The sequence below is a fragment of the Nelumbo nucifera genome, chromosome 3, assembly GCF_055504915.1.
Source record: "Nelumbo nucifera cultivar China Antique chromosome 3, China Antique-T2T, whole genome shotgun sequence".
NCBI classification, from domain to species: Eukaryota; Viridiplantae; Streptophyta; class Magnoliopsida; order Proteales; family Nelumbonaceae; genus Nelumbo; species Nelumbo nucifera.
The window spans coordinates 51,757,522-51,777,764 of record NC_142651.1 but is presented as its reverse complement, the minus strand read 5'-3'; the positions used below and the strand labels follow the sequence as shown (position 1 = coordinate 51,777,764).

Below are 20,243 nucleotides of genomic sequence, written 5' to 3'. Positions count from 1 at the left end.
GATGTGTGGTTGAATGCTATGTATACAAAGTTTTTGCTTGCACGAAATCCAGGCTCATAACTAGCTCGAATCACATACATACAAACTCTTCTTACATCTCTCCTCACAGGATATTACAAGCATGCCTTGGCAATATCTCCCTAATTATCATTCATGGTACATGGTAGTAGTGTCTTGTGGGTAGGAATGTGAGAAGAATTTATGGGTAGATGATTCGAAGCGGCCACAATGACAAGCCTGGATTATTCTGTTTATCCTACAAATGCAGCATTTCTATCATTACTCATTAGACAATTACTGAATTCTAGCCGAGTTCAGTTCAAGCAGTCATCACTCTTACGTGATCTTCATGAATAATTTTCTTTTATTTAATTAGATATTTTAGATGTTTTGGGGGCTTGATATGGGCCTCACTGTAATATATCGGGTTTCTGGGCTTGGGTTGACTCAAGTCTAGTTGAGCCCAAGCCGACCAGTCTGACCAGCTGCACCGGCCTTTGATCATGATTCAATGAATGATAACCAATTTTTCTTGGTAGCCTTACACATCATCTCTGTTTGAGTTTACCATTTCTTTGGAAAAGAAAAGTCAAAATGATCTAATGAACCTAGCTAGTTTATTGCCTTTTAAGTTCCTAAATCCTATTTTGTCACGGCTTTTTTTGGGCTTTCGTTTTTCTTTTTTCTTACATTCTAATATAACCACAAATTTCCCTCGATTAATATCAAAACATGGCATCAGAATATTGTACTTGAACACGCCGAAATTTATTTAGACTTTCTCCCAACCATGTCCTACACAAAATATTCCCATCGTTTTAAATATTTTATTAAAACCTCTCTAATCAGCCCACATGGCACTGATTTGTTTTTATGACAGTGATCGAACAAACAATAATATTTGTTTAATGTTTATCAGTTGAATAATTATAAGACATTATTTTTTTAAATAAATTTTCAATAATTTATTAGAGATTAAATTATTGTCATTTATTATAAATTAGATTATTAATTTTGTTTAAATTAGGAGTGTTCAAGGATTGGTTCAATTCGGTTGTACGTTGTTTCACCAACCAAATCGATCTGGTTAAGTTGGGAGTTTATCACCCGAAACTGATTGACCATTTGTGAAACCTACCAACTCGGATTGTATTGGTTTAGGTCTATTTGTAGTTTTAGTTTGTTTGTTCAAAAGATTTAAAGTTAAAAATTAAATTTAAATTTAATAAATTATAGTGGTAGTATTAAAAAATAAATTTATGACAAAATATTTTAAACTAAGAAATATAGGAATTTACAACTTTTCCGTATTAAAAAAATTATATATAAAATATAAAATATTAATATATATCTATGGTCAGATCGATTCAATTTTGGTCGGCTTACAAATGGCCAAACCGAAACTGACCTAACTTGGTTGAGTTGTAAAAATGCTAAAAAAAAACGACAGAAAATACTAAAAAGCCAACTAACTCGGATTGGGTTCGATTGGATTGGTTATTAAAAAGTTAAAATATAAAACAGTTATATACTCTTATACATTTCTATTGTTTAACTTTCACTTAACAAACTCCGTACATGTCACGGGTTCTACTAGTACTTGATTAATGTTTATCAGTTAAATAATCATAAGACATCACTTTTTTGTAAATAGTCAAAATATTCATAACATATTTTCTTTCCGTCATCCCATCACACGTCTAATCTACCCATTTACACTTAGGACCTGTTTGGTTTGCAAGAATAAGGATTTGAAATTGAAATAAGAATTGACAATTCCGATTCCAAGAGGGAATTTTAATCCTATTCCCATTCATGGTTGAATGGCACTCCCCTACTTTGAGGGAATGACCATTCCCTCTCTCCCTTGGGAATGAAATCCCATTCCAACCTGATTCCAATTTTCATTTCAATTCCTGTCTGAACCAAACAAACCATGGGAATGGATCATTCAGCTTCTGACTGTAAATCAAACAGACCCTTCATTTCAAGGACAAGAGAGATGTTGTCACCTTAGAAAAAAGATGTTGAATCATAAAATAGAAAGTGGACTTAATTCTTTGTTCTATTCCAAGCAATCCCTTGTTTTATTTTGGCAAAGAAATCCCAAGCAATCCTTTTCAAGAACCTTCAACCAATCTAAAAATCAAGAAAGTATACCAAGTGATTAACATAAGGGTTGAAGTGTTTTTTCTTTTTCTTTTCTTTTGGTTTTTTGGTGAGAATGGTAAGGTAACGTTTCGTTAAGAAATGATGACAAAAGAGATACAAAGGGCCTAATACAAACATGGCTCACCAAACAGAGAGCAGAACCCCAGATGGCAATTGCCACCTAAACCAACCCCAAAGCAAAATCAAGGCCCAAGGTTTGAAGGAAGGCGCAGTCCAAAGCACCACGCCACACTACACCAAAGGACACAACCACCAGAAGTTACTGATGTCTAAAATTCTGAAAAAATGGCATTGCAATTTCAAATTTGCAACAAAGTGCAATTTTGTTTAGTGAATCCTCAACCAGTTTTAATGGTGAATTAACCAACCTTTCAACAGTCCACAAAACGCTTAAAGATGTAGGATGAGATGGAACAGAATTTTCAAATCCCCTACATTCAAAGAGGATTTCAAAGGCCAGATTTTACTAATGGAGAAAATGAAAATCGTACAGTCTACTACATCTAAGCTAATATATCGGCGGGTACCACGTTTCTATCGAGTTACGGAAGCCAACATAACCAGTTTTACTGTAATCGGAGGGGACCCAACCCAGTGTCCTTCATTTCAACTCACAAAGACATCGGATGGAGACATGAAGGAAAGGAAGAAACTCGACACAACAGCTTATAACCCATGAAATTTGACATCTGAGGTGCTCTTTCTTTTATCCTTTTTCCTCCAATTACATGTTATTGTTTAATCTTTAGAAGGTTTCACAATTGGAAGAAGATAATTAATGCATGCAAATGGTGTGAAACGAGGACTTCAGTTGTACATAATGTTAGCTAGATTGAGTAGTCTTGAGACAATACAGAAACCGGAACCTTCTTGTAAGAACCAAAATGAGCAAAATAAACAAGTAAAAGAAGGAAGAAACAGTGCTCCCTAGACAAAATATATTATGCTAAGAACTGATAAAAAACCTCTCAGTCTCAGTTACACTGGAACCGTCCTGTTATTATAACCGGCCTGCTGCTCCAGCTCTGTGACATTTTCATTTTCTTCTTCGTTCTCACCTGACATCTCCTCCAGCGACTTACCCTTTGATTCGGGCACCAACAGTGTAAACACCATGCCAAAGAAGTTGATCACACCGAGCATGACGAGTGAATACCTCACACCGATACCTGGTGGGTACCCTGCATCTGTCTTAGTCTTGTCAGTAGGCTGCGCTGCGTACAGGAACCCAAAAGCTCCTACAATTGCACCGGCCTTCCCTGATGCGGCCGATATACCGTGGCATGTCGACCGTAGCCTAGCCGGGAAGATCTCCGCCGGAACAACAAATGTGGTGGCATTAGGCCCGAAGTTTGCAAAGAAGAAGGTAAGCGAGTACATGATAACGAACCCAATTCGATTTTCCTTCAGGGCCCAGTGATGATAGGGAATGGCCAGTGCGAACATAAACACTGTCATGAAGAAGAAACCCATAAACTGAATTGCAAACCTTCCCATTCGATCGATGAAGGCCACCGTGAACCAGTACCCTGGAACAGTACTGCACAGAGCGATAAGAGTCTGCGCCCTTGCAATTCTATAGACCTCTTCAATGGCGTTCATCGTCTCTGCAGCGGGGATCCACCCAATTGCGCTGAAGATGTCTTTCTGGAACAAGTTCTGACTGTAAAACGCAATGTCCAGCAAGAACCACGTGCTGGTGGTACCGAGCAGATGAAGGCCATGGCGACGAAGAAACTCCTTGGAGAAGAGGCCAAACGAGTTGCTGCTGTCCTCGGTAATGTTCTCGACCTTCTCCTGTTCGGCTACAATCTCAACCTGCAACACTTTGGACATGTCTGACGCAGCCTGCTTCGCATTCTTGGCAACGAGGGCTGTGTATCGAGCTGTCTCCGGCATTTTCATACGCCAATAGTAAGTCAGAGCAGCAGGCAATGCACCGAACATCAGAACAAGGCGCCAGACAAAATCAGCTTGAGCGACAGTTGAGGCAGCGGCATTAATTTTATAAGCCGGAGCGGGGTACTTGGCCTTGAATGCAGCAGAGATGATGATTGCAACCATCCCACCAGCTAAGATCCCAAACCCTTGCATGGCGAAAACGGCAGCAATGAATGCCCCACGAGTCTTCTTGTTGGCATACTCGGACATGATCGTGGCAGAAAGTGGGTAGTCACCGCCGATGCCAAACCCGAGCCAGAAGCGGAAGAAACAGAGGGTCGCCACGACGCCTTTTGGAGTACTTCCAAAGGAAAGCCCTGAAGCGATGGAGCAGATCACCATGAGCATCAGAGTCATGCCATAGACACGCTTACGCCCCATCTTGTCACCCAGCCACCCAAAGAAAAGCTGGCCGGCGAGTGTGCCACAGAATGCGACACCGTTGACGGCGGCCGATACATTAGGAGGCAAGGTCCCCGGCTTAGCTGCACCATCGACATGGTAGTATATTCGGCCAAGCAACTTAGTCACAAGAGAGATGCAGAAAAGATCGTAGGCATCGGTGAAGAAACCCATGCCAGCAATTACGATTGCTGTGAAATGGTACCATTGGGTCTTCGCCTGATCCAGTGCATTAAGCACCTGCAACTGATTCCTAGCCATGGTCACCCAGCCACCCAAAGAAAAGCTGGCCGGTCGAAACCCTTCCCTGCTACTACTGCTACTTAGCTTTTTTTCCTCCTTATTGTCCCAAAAGGCAGAAATACCCTGCAACAGGGGAAGAGAATAACTGATCAGAAATTCAGAACCTACCAATTTTTAAGGGGTTACTGTGCCGAGTTGACTCGGGTCACAGCTTGGCTTTCGTCGTTTTATAATCAGAAGTGATGTTGTGGAAAGACCGGCAACTCGGAAGAAGACAAAAGGATCCCGTACTTCAAAAATGATGCTTGTGGACTGCTTGTGAATGGATACCAGAAAAAAGAAAAACACTAAACAAGTGGATAGTATTTTGAGAGAATGACTGATCAGTAAAAAAACAGAATTTCTTCATTTTTTTTGACTTTGTAGAAGACAAGAAGAAAGATTCCTTCGGAAACAAACAGAGATGGAAGCCTCTGAAAAAGAGAATCCTGAACTTCGAAACTGTAAAATGGCTACAATACCCCGGTTTCACCAGATTGTTACTAGATATAAGTTAGGCTTTTTGGTCATCTTGGGAGGGGAAATCTGTCTTCCCCTGTTTCTCCACAAGTTTTCAGCGAGACAAGTAGAATATTTTCTTTAGAATCGTAACCGAACAAAAGATCAGATTTCTGCAGAGGAAGAACAAATGAAAAAAAGGCAAAAGCGAAACCAAATACAAAAAAGTAATAGAGAAAAACGTTAAAGCTCCATGAAAATCTTCTAGAAGTAGAAAGGCCACCACAAAGGCTCCGTGACCAGAGGAAAAGCACCAGGAAACAACGAGAAACACAACCACAAGAAGAAATATTACAGTGAAGATGATCCACCAACCGAGAAGACTCACGTATATACCGACTACTGACCCCACAACATCAAAAACAAAAAGATCAAGCAAACACAAAAATAAAAACAGATTACATGACGCTAGAACCTAACCCATCTTGACTTATTTTCCATGAAAAAACTTATTTTATTCTTTATTTTATTTTTATTTCATGTAAACAAAAGCGAAAAATTGGTGCTGCAGCTGAGGAAAAGAATTGAAACCTCAGAAATACTAATTTACATGGACTAACATCGTGGAATCAAGGAAAAAAAGGGCGAACCCACATCGAGAAATATCAAGAAATGAGAAAAAGAAAAGGAAGGAAATTACCTAGAAGATCATTGTGTCGGTACTGCAAGGAAAGCAGGAACAGACCAGAGAGAACATCCACAGCTCTAATTTATGGAGTTGATGGGATTTTACTGTGTGATGTAAATATCAAAGTATATTTATGAAGGTTGTCCGTTTCTTGTTTGAATTCGGAAATCAAACCACTAGGTCATGTCATTTTCAGTGGAAATGGGAGAGGAAACGGGGTTTTCTTCTTTCTTAACCCGGGAATCTTGACTCTGGGTGGGGTGTACTGAGGAAGAAAGCTACAGGGAACCAGCTCAGCTTCAATTAATGGCAAGCTTTCGATTTTAAAATCAGGAAACAAAAAGGAATGAATTAATTGCAAGATTCAAGGGATGACTATTCAACGAATCAGTGCTTCCTGTTTTACTCTTTCCTTCGCTTATTATGCCGACTTTTGCGGCAATGCACTCCTCGCATACAGTTATATCTAACAGTCTTATCACTACGGCGAAGTAATAAACAAGAAGGAAAAGAAGATCGTGCAGTTCACTGAGAAAAATACTCGCAGGGATGGAAAGAAAAGATAAAAAAAAAAAAAGATTTGCAATCCAAAATTAAAGAATAGGTAAAGTAAATCGCAGTCTAGACACGAGAGAGAGGATATTGTTTTTTCCCATCTCTAGTGAAAGAAACAATCAAAAGATAATCTTGTTAAGAAACCCAAGACCTTTACATAAACAAAACAACGCCTGGACGTAGAAGAGAAGCAAAGGAAGGAAGAAATTCAACTCCAGATTGAATAATGGCGGTAGAGATTAGAAATTAAGAACAGAAGCTTTGAAAAGCGTTACAAGCAAAAGAAACTATAATAGAATGAAGTAGAAAGAGGGGCGTCTCTCACCTGTTCTGTTTTCTTGAACTTGAATTGCTGCAACAAACTAACAACGGTGATACAGTGAGAGAGAGAGGAGTGAGGAGATCACTCGCTAGCTCTTACGATGTAGAAAAGAGGAGGAGGAGAGATGGATCGAGGAAAAGTATGGGGGTGTGGTGTCCTATTTATGTGCATGGGATTGTGGGTGTAGCGGTTGGGGGAGCATCTTCAGAGGGCATATTCTCTACAGCCTTACATCTCGGTCAACGGTCATATTTTTTAAATCAGCCCCACAAAGAAGCGCCCCACAACATCTCCTGATTATGCCTCACTATATAAGCTGTGAGACGTTGTGGGGCGGCTCTTTGTGGGGAGTGATTTGAACTCTATCATTTCTCTGCCGTTGCAAAATTATATATCATCCGAGTTCTGACCTCAGCCTTGTCTTCTTGACTTGCCAATTACGATGACAAGTCAAACAGAAAAAACCTTAGGTGGAGTGGGGAGTAGGCTGCATCGAGAGTATTTGTGTCATTTCCTATTTTTTTCATCGTCTGCCTCGCCCACCCTCGGTTGTCGGTTGTCGCCCGATCCGATTGGCATTCACATTCAGTTCACGGAGAGCTGACGCCGATAGGATTATATTCCACTTGCGCCGCACCGCACACCTTTTCTACACCACGCCATGTGTGAGTGTGGAGTGTACACACTTCACAATATGGGAAACTGTCTAAAAACTTACCATAACTTCTCACCATTTTTGTTAAATTCTTCTTAACTTTTTAAAATGTCTAAAATTCATCATGTAACTAATTTGACGTCAAACATATTAATAATTATTAATATATTACCATTTTACCCTTTATAGAAAAATATAAAATATATACATATATTTTAATATTTTAACTAAAAAGATATGAAAAAAAGAAAAAATATATTTTTAAATTATAGAAATTATGGAAATTGAAAAAAATCAGAAAATACCAAAAATTATAGAAAAACACAGAAACTGCAAATAAATAACAAAAAAATACAAGAAAATTTATAGATTGTTGAAAATAGAAAAATGTAAAAAAAAATTATAAAAAATATTGTAAATTATAACAAAACATTAAAAATTCAAAAAAAAAGAAAATTGAAAACTGAAAAAGACAAAAAAACTCAAAAAATATAAAGATTGGATAAAAACAAAAATTGCAAATATACATAAAATGATAAAAAATATATAGAAAAATAATAAATTGTAGAAATCAAGAACATGATATTTTTTCAAAAAAAAAGACAATTACAAAAAATACATAAAGTGATAAAATTTATACACACACACATATTAAACATATATATAAATTTTAGAAAAAATAAAAATTTCAGACAAATTAATAAATGATAAAAATTTATGAAAATATTTTTGCATACATTTATGAAGCCTTCAATGGAGATTTACATTCTAGATTCAAGTTGCAAAAATTTACGATACATTACAAATATTTCAAAACACTAGAAATCCTTGAAATTTTTTATCATTGTATTTGTTCCTCTACATCTTCAAACCAGAAATATGAGTGGTGGTGCGGAGGTGGCATTCAAACAATAGATCTGAGAGACAGTGGTGGTGGTGTGGTGCCCACCTACTATAGATCTGAGTGATAGAGGGTGGTGTGACATTTAAGAGATCTGAGTGAAGAGAGGGCAGTGCAACACCCACCTACTGTAGATCTGAGCAAAGAGAGGGTTGTGCGGCGATCACCTACTATAAATCTGAGCGAGGGAGGGTGGTGCGGCATCTCAAAGACCTAAGCAAAGAGAGGGCAGAGTGGCACCCATCTATTATAGATTTGAGCGAGAGCTGGTGGTGTGACGTCTACCTCGGAGATTTGGAGACTTGAACGAAGAGAGAGAGACAATGAGCGGCAATGCACCATTTGGAGATCTGAGCGAAGAGAAAGAGAGAGAGAGAGAGAGAGAGTGCAGAGGGTGGTGCGATGTCTACCATGGAGATTTAGAGACCTGAGCAAAGAGAGAGAGAGATAGTGAGTGGCGGTGCGGCATCTAGAGATCTGAGCGAAGAGAAAGAGAGAGAGAGATGGAGCAGGGGGTGGTGCAATGTCTACCATGGAGATCTGGAGGCCTAAGCAAAGAGAGAGAGACAGTGAGTGGCAGTGAGGCATCTGGAAACCCGAGTTAAGAGAGAGAGAGAGTTGAGGGCTGGAAGTTCTGAGTGACCAAGGAAGAGTGAAGATCGGCAAAATGAGAGAGAGAGAGAGAGAGAGAGAGAGAGAGAGAGAGAGAGAACCCTGAATGAGCCTTTTTTTCTCTAATTTTCCAGTCAGGGGCAATTTGGTCATGAGAATTGTATTTATGCTGACATGGACAACTTCTGTTAGTGAATATTAAGGGTGCTTTAACGGAAGGTGAGTTTTGGAAAATAAAAAGTCACTAACATGGTGAACTTTAGACATTTTGAAAAGTTATGGTGAGTTTAAGAGAAATATGAAAAATCATGGTGAGTTTTGGATAATTTCCCTTACAATATTGTCCCCCTAAAGCCATTAAAATTATGCAATTGTCCCTACATAACCTACCGACCTACCCCGTCCATTTGCATCTAATATAATATACCAATTCATTGAAATTTTTAGTAAAGTAATATGTAATAGCAATTAATAATAAATATTTACCAAAAAAAAGACCCCGCCAAATTGCCCACCCCAACCGAACGAACCAAATGAACCAGGTTTGTAAATATATTACGGGTTTTATTTGTTTTGTTAGTGCCCGTTTGTCGGGGCCGGCTTTTATGCAGCGGCTACAGCCGATCTTTTCGGTTGTTGAGGGACAAATGAAGTAGAGCTGTTGCATCATTTGCATGAATAGAAATATACATACATGAATACTCGTACAGCAGCTTGCCTAATTATATTAATGGTCCCATCTTGTTTAGATCCTACCTGTACCGGATGAACCGTGTAACCTACTACCAGATGAACCGTATGATAAGATAAAATTAAAGCAACAACCATCTTATTCCATATTCTTTACCCATTTATATCTATAATAATAAAGAGAGGATTGGAATAAATATGAAAAAGAGAGGGTAAGAGTAAGAGTCCTCTCATCTCATTACTCAAAGGGACCTTCTCCTTTCATTTTTCATATATGTTGTTTATTTATTTTTAAATAAAAAACAAAAATCGTAATAATAAAATCTTATTGTGTTTTCATTGTGTTGGGAAGATAAGATTGTGCGATCTCTGAAAGTAGAAAGTGAACAAACAAAATGGAGAAGACAAATAAATGGATGAGTTTAGGCTCAGTTTGGAAGGAGTATAATACAAAAATATCTAGGGTGCAAAACCTTGTATTCTGTATGTATTTGCACTGTATATATTTGTATTTGTACTCCTTCCCAACTAAGGTGGCCTTTGATAACACTTTTCATACTTCTGAAATCTGAAAATCTTGTTTTAAGACGCCACATATGTTTGGGTTGAGTCTGAAAATTCAGAACTGAAATGCATTTTTAGATATGAATTTGTAAGAGGTAGGCCAATGACTTAATGCGCTCAAACGTTTTTTAGACCGCGTTAAAAGACAAAAATGCCCATCCTTGATTTCCCTCTCTCTCCCTTGTCTTCTAGCCACCATCGCTACAACTCTCAATAGTGGTGTTTCCCTCTCTCTCTCTCTCTCTCTCTCTCTCTCTCTCTCTCTCCCTATCTCTATCTCTATCTCCCCTTGTCTTCTTGCCACCGCCGCTGCAACTCTCAGCAACGACGTTTCCCTCTCCCCCTCTCTCTCTCTCCCCCTATATTTTCGCCAACGCCACTGCAAAGAGTTGTAGTGGCGTTCAATTTCCCACACCCTCTCTCTCTCTCTCTCCTTGTCTTCCCGCCACTGCCGCGGCAACCCTCAGCAGCGGTGTTTCCTTCTCCCTCTCTCTCTCTCTCTCTCTCTCTCTCTCCCTATCTTCTCACCAACGCCTCGATTTCCCTCACCCTCACCCTCTCCCTCCCTCTCTCTCTCTCCCCTTGTCTTCCTGCCACTGCCACTGCAACTCTCAACAACGGTGTTTTCCCCTCCCTCTCCTTCTCTCTCTCTCTCTCTCTCTCTCTCTCTCTCTCTCTCCCTGTCTTCCTACCACCGTTGCTACAACTCTCAAAAGCAACATTCGAATTTTATTCTAATGATTTATTACTATTTTAATTCTTAATGATTTATTTTTAATTTTTATTTGTATTAATTATTAATTATATGTATTTACAATTTTATTCTTATTTTAATAAATTATTTTTTACAATTTTTATTTATATTAATTATTAATTATTTTATTTTTTAAATAGTTTAATGGGTTTAATTTAATAATTTGATAATTATCTAATATTTTTCATTCATTCATGGACGTTATTACTATTTTCTTTATTATTTTAACTTTTAATAATGTATTTTTAATTTATAAATTTATATTTTTTCAATTTTATTCTTATTTTATTAATTTTCTATTTTTTATAATTTATCAAAATTTGTACATGTTTTTCAATATTATTTTGATTTTAATAAATTATATTTTACGAAATAGTACAAAATGAACTCAAAATTACAAAATAGTATGTTCTAGGGGTAAAATAGTAAAATTAAGGAATTTCAGATGTTGATGGTTTGATCCAAAACAAACAACCTTCTCTGTTAGAGCCTCTAAAAATTTGAAAAGTATCTATGTCTCTTTTCAGATTTCAAATGCCATTAATATCTTTTTAACTTTTCATATTTTCAGATTTATCAAATGCCACCTAAGCCATAAGGGAAAAAATAAGGGTTACAAATCCAAGAAACTTCTACTATCTTTTTCAATGGTGAGATTGTAACATCTTTGCTTTTCATGAGAAGATGACACAACAAGATGATGAATTGTTCTTCTTCTCTATTTAGAGGATACCCTTAGTGTTCTCTCATTAATACAAGATTACACACACACACACATGCTTGGTTGAATAGAAGGTGGAGTTTTTACTGAGATGGCTTTGAATTCATCTTAGGTGGTGGACAAGGCAATGTAGACTTCCTTGAATCCATCCAACACATGCTCGGCTATTTGAGCTCGGCTTGTAGAAATAGTATTAGGCTCGAGCTTGAGCTCGAGCTCAATTCGAGCTAGATACTTGAGCTTGAGCTCGGCTCGGTTCATAGCTCACAAGTTTGATCTCGGCTTGGCTCGAGCTCGACTATAAGCCAAGTTTTTTTTTGAAAAATAAAAATTGTATTTATAAAATAATTTTTTTATTTTTTAGACAAAAAATTAAGAATTACAAAAATTATTTAATATTATATATACAAAAGATAATTATAAAAAGTATTTACTATTATACAAATATATGTATGTAGTATATATATAATAATAAAAATGACTTATTTAATACTAGGCTTACGAGCCTCACGAGCCGAGCCTCATTGGGCTCGAAGCTCGGTTTAAACCGAGTCGAGCCAAGCTCGTAGCTCGTGAAAGGCTTGGTTCATGGTCACCCCTAATCTTGGAGGTTCCTTGGAGTTATCTAAGAAGCCATTTCACTACCCAATGTTCTTTGCTTGGGTTTGTGCTTACCACACCAAGCCTAGTGTTCTTAGGGATGATCATTTATGACAGACCATCTTGGCCATGCCTACAAATTTTCAGGCTTAGGTAACTATTTTCTTCTAGGGTTAATCCTAGCTTAGACCTACACCAAGCCCACACGTAGTGCATATAATTAGGTAAATGTTATATATAATATTAAAATTCCAAACCATGACCCAGATCAATCCAACCTACAAATTTTAGGGATTGGGTAACTATTTTCTTTTGGGCTAGGCCTAGATCGGATCCATACCAAACCCAAGCATAATGCAGATGAGGCCCATGCAAAACAACACTTAACCTTAACTTGGATGTTATATACATATATGGAAAATATTAAATATAAAATTTAGATAGAAATTATTTATTTATTTTTCTATAATTGACTGAAATGGGCAAGCATGTCCTTGTCCCATGCCCAAACAAACATTATGAAGCTTGGGGTGTGGGCTAGGTTGGGCATGGGTTGGGCACGTATAATTAAAATCATGTTGACACACTTCCAAAATCCGATATGAGAATTTTAATTTTTTTGGTTCATTAATGAAGGGTAGCCTATCTCCCATACCATAACCCTCAAACCCTTGGTGGTAGTGGGATTCAATCCCAAGTCTCTCCTAGAACAAGCCAATGGTTATACCAATTGAACCACCCATCAGTTGGGTGGCTCAGGATCAACTTGATCCATTTTATCTATACTTGTACTTTAATTTCATGGGCTCCTTCAGCATCAATTTCACTTAACAAAACATGTTCATTGCACGGGTCCCAACTAATATCTAACATTATTAATAATTACAATTAAATCCCATTGATTAAATATATGAAAAATAATTTTAACTATAAAAGACCTATACTTTTAAAACTGGTGGAAAATGAAACCAATTTATTTTAGGTGGTGGCTAAGAAATTAAACCATTTGGGACAGATAAGTCAACCCATGATTCCACAATTATATAATAAAATATTAAAATAGATGAAATAAAAAAATATAAAAAATTATAGAAAATTTTGGACACATCATTAATATTATGTATTTGTCATATTAAACACAAAAGTGTGATAAATGAGAAATGTTGCTATCAATAATGGAAACAGATTAACACAGAATACACAAATTAAAACACACTTAGAGATGAAACAATTTTTTTCTTAATAACAATTTAATGTCAAATGGTTAAATCTATGATGTCATTGTAAAATAATATTTTTAAAAAATAGAAAAATACAAAGAATTATGAATAAGTGTAATGAATAAGAATTATTTTTGTTAATAGCATAAATGAAAAATAAAATTTCAAACCAATCTGAAAAAGAAATTGTTTTCCTATTTGGGTGGCGAGTCAATGAGCCAACCTTCTAGATCAAATGGATTAACCCATGATTTCATAATTAAATAATAACTAAAACACAAAAATATAAAAAATACAAAAAAAAAGAAAATTGTAGAAAACACTTGAGCATATATCTAATTAATATTTTATTCTTGGTTCAAAGTATCGATATATTGGATATGTACAAAACATTTGAGCACATCCAAAGTTTCCAACATACAATATTGTTTTCTGTTTTTAATTGTTTTCAATTATTACATTTACAAATAAATGCAATATAGTGTGAAAAATAATCTCTCTTTACTAATGACAGAAACAAAATACAAAACTTAAAATTGATAAAAAAACACTTTTTCATCCAAGTTGTGGGTCAATAAATCAATTGTCTAGATCAAATGGGTTAACTTATAATGTCATAAATAATTACAAAAATTAAAACTAGACATAAAGACAATAAGTTGTAAAAAAGTACAGAAATTTTGTAGAAAAATATGGGCACATCTCTAATATTATATATTTACTATATTAAAAAGATAAAAATGATAAATAAAATTGCTTTTACTAATAATGTAAATTGAATAAAAATTAATAAAAAAGGAAATCAATGTCTAACTGTCGTCCCACTAATCAAGTTAAACAATTCAGTGGTTCAATTAGCTAGGAACCATATTATTGATGAAGTCAATGGTTTTTTATAGGCAAGCAATTTTGTGGTAAATGGGCTCAAAATTATAGTCAAATGATGGATAAACCAATCTAACCAATTAATATAACTAGGGGATAAACAAAACACTAATAGAAAACCAATGTTCTAAAAATCAATTAGAATTGCATCTCCCTCTTTGTCAAACATGTCAACTTGCAATTTCATAAACTAAATAATAAAAATAAAAACATAGAAAATATTGTAAAATTTATAAAAAATTTGAGCATGTCTTTAATATTATATATTCATCATACTAAACAAAAATATGTGTGAAAATGAAAAGTTTTGTTATGAATGATGAAAATGGCTAAAATACAAAAAGAATAAGAAAATAAAGAAAATTAATGTCTAATCCATGGTCCATTGACTAGGTCAAATATGTTAGCAATTCAACAATTCACACCAAATTAATTGGTTTAAATTCCAAATACTCAAATCGAATATAAGTATATCCAAATTTATTTATTAATATTTGAATTCTAGTAAGATCTTTTCCATCATATTTAGGATTTAGTCACTAAATATGTACAAACCCATTTTAGGAGAGAAATTGCACACAAAAAAATTACAGGAAGGGGTGTAATGAGGAGAGTAACAATGGTTTAAAATGTACGGCATACCCGAGGAATGCCAACGGTGTGCTGGACCTGTGGAAGAAGTGTGAAAGGAGAAAGAGGGGTTGGAGCTCACCATTGCAGCTAGGGTTTCGAGGCATGGTCAATCGAGCAAGTGAGAAAAACAAATTGAGTGAAAATCCAAAGTTAAGAGTCCAAACTCATCTCTTTATACTTTTGGGATTCAACTCTTATTGGTAGGGCTGTTCATAAGAAGGTCCAACCCAACCAAACCGACCAACCCGGACCGGCCCAACCTGAGTCGGCCGGGTTTTCATCAGCACAGGTCGGTTTCGGGTTGTGCAAATTCCTAAACCGATGATTCGGGTTGGTTTTGGTTTTCACACAAGAAAACCGAAACCGACCCGAACTGAACCGACTTAGTTCCTAGTTCAAACATGAAGTTCCAAAGCCCATTAGGCCACCTAGTTTTTGAATGGTTGCAAGAAACTTTGGATTAGTGAATAGTGATTAATGAACAACTTTTGTGATTAATTTTTCATTTAAATTTTATCATAGGAGATGGCTTAAATGATGTTCAATTTATGACTGTTTTTAAAATTAGCAAGATTTTATCACAGGGATGAACTTAGAACCGAAACCGACCCAAATCGACACAACCTGACTCAAACCAACCAGGTCGGTTTTGCTTAACACTGGGTCGGTTTCGATTTCTATGTTAGGTAACCCGACTAGGTCAGGTCGGTTGGAAAAACTGCAGTAAACCGACCCAACCCGACCCGTGAACAGCCCTACTTATTGGGCTTTTTCTTGTGTATTTTGGCTTCCCAAAGTAAGCACAACCAAGCAATAAAAGCAAAAGTTATCCAAAATGCCAAATTAATATATTAGCTTTTACCTTAGACATATATAATAAGTTAATATAAATATAAAACATTGAATTTGTTAATCATAAACTTTATACAAGAATACATGATACCTACAAAAGTACACATACATATAAAAAACTTAAATAATTAAAAAATTGACCATGCCTACAATATTATTATATTTTCATCATACTAAATAAAAATGAGTATGGTAAATGAGAATTTTGTTATTAATGATTGAAATGGCAAAAAAACACACATAAAAAGGGATTTAATGTCTAACTTGTGACCCATTGATTTGGTCAAAAGGTTCAATGGATTACTTGGTTGAGTTAATGTTTTAGGGGTGAAAATCTCTGTGTGCTTATCTCTATCATCAATTAATGGGGAAAGGATATGGTGATTGGCATTTAATAAGTTAGGGGTTCCTCTTGAAATGAGTTAGTATTTTCTGTTTAGACACAAAAGTCTTTGGAATGCCATAGGACTCCTTTGTTCTTCAATTTCATTTAACAAAGAAACATGATAGAACTCTTTGAAACACAAGTAGATTTGAATTTTTAGTTTGCAATGCAAAGTTACGATCGTTTTATTAAGGCTGCATTTGTTTTCAGTGTAAATGCCACCGGTTTAAATTTGATTGCGTTTGTTTTCAGTGTAAACCCATCAGTTAATTTTTCATCGATAATCGATGTAAATAATGTATCGATTTTATCGATGTACTTCTACATGACTATCACGCTTAAAAATGTTCCAACGGTTCACTAAAATTTTAAACTCATCAGTACATCCATGAAGTTTACACTGAAACCAAACGCACCCGAGAATCACAAACATGATGCTGATCTTGAGTTTGTAATCCGAATTGAATTAGGAAGCTTCCTTCTTGATTAGATATGGTGTTTTAGAAAATTTAGACCCAATTAGGAGTTTACTATTTTAGTTGATAAGTTTCTTATTACTTAAGAAATCTTCTTCATCCCAAGCTTTTCCGTTCTGTGTCATATATTTTTTTAGAAAATGTAACAAACAATGTGAATTCTTAAAAGTAATACAAAGAAAAGATTATAGATACAAAGTATAACAACAGAAGCCCAAGCTAAAGGAAAAGAAAAACATACAAGACCCTATTTCCTAAGAAAGCAAGCACAAACTGGTACTCAAAACAAAGTTAACGCAGACCCCAAACCAAATGACAACAACACTCACAACTGCGCTCTCACACCATGTAGAATTAAATACCAAAAAAAAGAAGAAAAGAACATCATGTATATTAAGGAAATGATGACAGTGTTATAGATACAGAGAGCAATGTAGTACTGTACAACAGCTAAACTTGGATGGTACTGTTGTTATTGTGACCTGGCTGTAGCTCTGTGCTCGGCTCAGCTTCTTCCTCGTACTCACCTGATAACTCTTCCAGCGATTTGCCCTTGGCTTCCGGTACCAACAGCGTAAATAACATCCCACCGAAGTTTATGACTCCCAGCATGATGAGTGAGTTCTTGACACCGATACCAGGTGGGTACCCCGCATCCGTCTTGGTCTTGTCCCGGCTCTGCGCCGCGTATAAGAACCCAAATGCCCCGACTATAGCTCCGGCCTTGCCCGCTGCTGCCGATATACCGTGACATGTTGACCTTAACCTGGCCGGAAATATCTCCGCCGGCACGATGAATGTGGTGGCATTCGGTCCGAAGTTGGCAAAGAAGAAGGTAAGGGAATAAACTATCACGAACCCAATCCGGTGCTCCTTCTGGATCCAGTTATTGTATGGAATGGCCAGCACAAACATGAAGACTGTCATGAAGAAGAAACCCATCAGTTGAATCGCAAACCTCCCCATGCGCTCGATAAAAAACACGGTAAACCAGTATCCGGGGACAGTGCTGCAGAGTGCAATCAGTGTCTGTGCCTTTGCAATTCTGAACACTTCTTCGATTGCGTTCATTGTATCTGCTTTGGGAATCCACCCAATCGCAGAGAAGATGTCTTTCTGGAACAGGTTCTGGCTATAAAACGCAATGTCGAGCAAGAACCAAGTGCTGGTGGTTCCCAGCAGATGAAGGCCATGGCGACGAGCAAACTCCCAGGAGAACAAACCGAACTGGTGGCTTCGTTTCTGCGCCATCACCTCGATCTTCTCCTGTTCAACGTCGATATCAACCTGAAGGACCTTGGACATGTCAGCTGCAGCTTTTTTGGCGTTCATGGCAACGAGGGCAGTGTAACGGGCAGTCTCAGGCATCTTCATACGCCAGTAGTATGTCAAAGCTGCTGGTACAGCACCGAACATTACAATAATACGCCATATGTAATCAGCTTGTGGGACTGTCGAAGCAAGTGGATCAACTCTGTAAGCCGGGGCGGGGAACTTGGCTTTGAAAGCCGCGGAGACGATGATGGCTACAATCCCACCAGCTAAAATTCCAAAACCCTGCATGGCGAAGACAGCAGCAATGAAAGCACCACGAGTATCCTTGTTGGCGTACTCAGACATGATGGTAGCAGAGAGTGGATAATCACCACCGACGCCAAAGCCGAGCCAGAAGCGGAAGAAGCAGAGGGTAGCAATAACGGCTTTTGGGTCCTTTCCCAGGGAAAGCCCGGAAGCTATGGAACAGACAACCATAAGAATAAGGGTGAGGCCGTAGACACGCTTACGTCCCATCTTATCGCCAAGCCATCCGAAGAAGAGCTGGCCGGCAAGGGTTCCACAGAGAGCGACGCCATTGACAGCTGCCGCCACATTCGGAGGCAGTGTGCCGGGCTTCGGTGCGCCATCAACGTGATAGTAGATCCGTCCCAGCAACTTGGTGACGAGAGAAATGCAGAAAAGATCGTAGGCATCGGTGAAGAAGCCCATACCGGCGATCACAATGGCTGTAAAGTGATACCATTGCGTCTTTGCTACATCAAGTGCATTAAGCACCTGCAAACCCATGGTTGGCTAGTTACCAACCCTAGCCTTTTCTTTTTCCGGTCCTCCCTACTCCCTTGTCCCTTCTCCTCCGCTACGGCGCCAAAGGCGCTATTACTATACTACGACTACCGACAGAAGAAATGCATCCATCTGCAAATTCGTTAACCAACAATATGAACATCATCAGAAACAATTCAACATACAAAATCGATCACTTCGGCTTGATTTTTTCACTTTTCTTTGTGTTACAGTTGAAAGTTTTTGTCTTTACACTTAAAATTGTTATATTCATATACATAAATGCAAATTAAAATACATAAATATATACGGATTTTGAGTGGCCCAAGATTTCAACCCTAACCCACTTCCCAAAAAAAAAAAGACTTCAACCCTAACTCAATCCCCGCCCAATTTAGAAGTTAGTTGGGTTCCTTTATTCAACTGTAGTCGTAGCTAGAATCTTAATCCAACCCAATTCGATCGGGCTAAACTGGTCCAAATTGCACCTCTAATCTCTAGCCAAATTAGTCCCATACTCCCATCCATATTGGGTTTTACTTTTATATCTAAAAGTAGTAGACATCCAAAGCGTCGGGATCTCCTGGTTTGTATTAGTGGTATTGTCGTTGGATCTTCAACCGGAATTCATTTGTAATTCACAACAGATCCGAGTGTCCTAGAGAACCCAATTCCAAAACTGGAATTGAATGGTTAATTTAATGAGTTGAAAACTGAAGTAGCTTAAAAGGTAGAGCGAGAGAGAGAGAGAGAGAAAGAGAGAGAGAGTCTTTGACAGGCCGCTGATTTGAGAGAATCAAAGAGCCAGAATGAGCCATCAAGCTATGTAGAAATAAATCAATAATCTTAAAAACAGGAATCAATATCGAACGGCTCAAGCTCCGACATATGGTCCCTAGGTTGGAACTTGGAAGAAACAGTGTTCCAGCTTTTTGGACAAGAGCCATCAAGGGTTCAAATAGGAAAAGAAAAGTAGAAGAAGAAAAGTTAATAAAAAAAAGTAGAATAAAGTTAGTAGGAAAGGAAAAGAGGAAGAAAGTAAAGAAATTCAAATGGCGGGCTTGACATACAAATTAATGCAAAATGTTGAATAAAGACAACCTCAACTAGTATTCAAATATGTGAAGCAGTAAAAGCTTAATTACAGGGTTATCTGATCAGACAGTGAATAATGCATCAATTTAGTCTTTAATTAACAACTCACCGACCAGAGCCTTGCAAGTAAAAGTCCAGCGAGAGAGAGAAACATCAACAACAGAGACAGAGGCAGAGTCCCCAGAAGCAAAGTGAAGAAGGAAAAGAAAGGACAAGACTCCATATAGAAGTAGGTTGTTGCTATATAAGCACTCTACGTCTCTACCCCAATGGAATATGCCCCCCAGGCCTCGGCATATTCATTCATTCTTTCCCCCC

General features: G+C 37.3%; 1 protein-coding gene and 1 pseudogene across 3 annotated transcripts; both read right to left on the bottom strand.

Annotated features, from left to right (window-relative positions):
- Window positions 1-2,983: 2,983 nt before the first annotated feature.
- On the bottom strand, window positions 2,984-6,964 carry LOC104600863 (low affinity inorganic phosphate transporter 1). 3 transcript variants are annotated; one of them, XM_010264007.2, is made up of 2 exons: window positions 6,825-6,964; window positions 2,984-4,881 (listed from the first exon to the last, which is right to left on the bottom strand). In XM_010264007.2, exon 2 carries the CDS (start codon window positions 4,774-4,776, stop codon window positions 3,151-3,153), a length of 1,626 nt encoding a protein of 541 aa, XP_010262309.1. In that variant the 5' UTR covers window positions 4,777-4,881; window positions 6,825-6,964; the 3' UTR covers window positions 2,984-3,150. The 3 variants fall into 3 exon arrangements, with proteins under 3 accessions (XP_010262309.1, XP_010262310.1, XP_088757853.1); XM_010264008.2 differs by lacking the exon at window positions 6,825-6,964 and adding an exon at window positions 5,957-6,096; XM_088901727.1 differs by lacking the exon at window positions 6,825-6,964 and adding an exon at window positions 5,280-5,614.
- Window positions 6,965-16,960: 9,996 nt separating this feature from the next.
- LOC104600862 (inorganic phosphate transporter 1-4 pseudogene) lies at window positions 16,961-19,160 on the bottom strand (annotated as a pseudogene).
- Between the last annotated feature and the right edge of the window lie 1,083 nt (window positions 19,161-20,243).

What these genes read in the sequence shown, in the direction of transcription:
- LOC104600863 (XM_010264007.2), bottom strand. Translation starts at nt 4,776, where the DNA reads ATGGCTAGGAATCAGTTGCAGGTGCTTAATGCACTGGATCAGGCGAAG.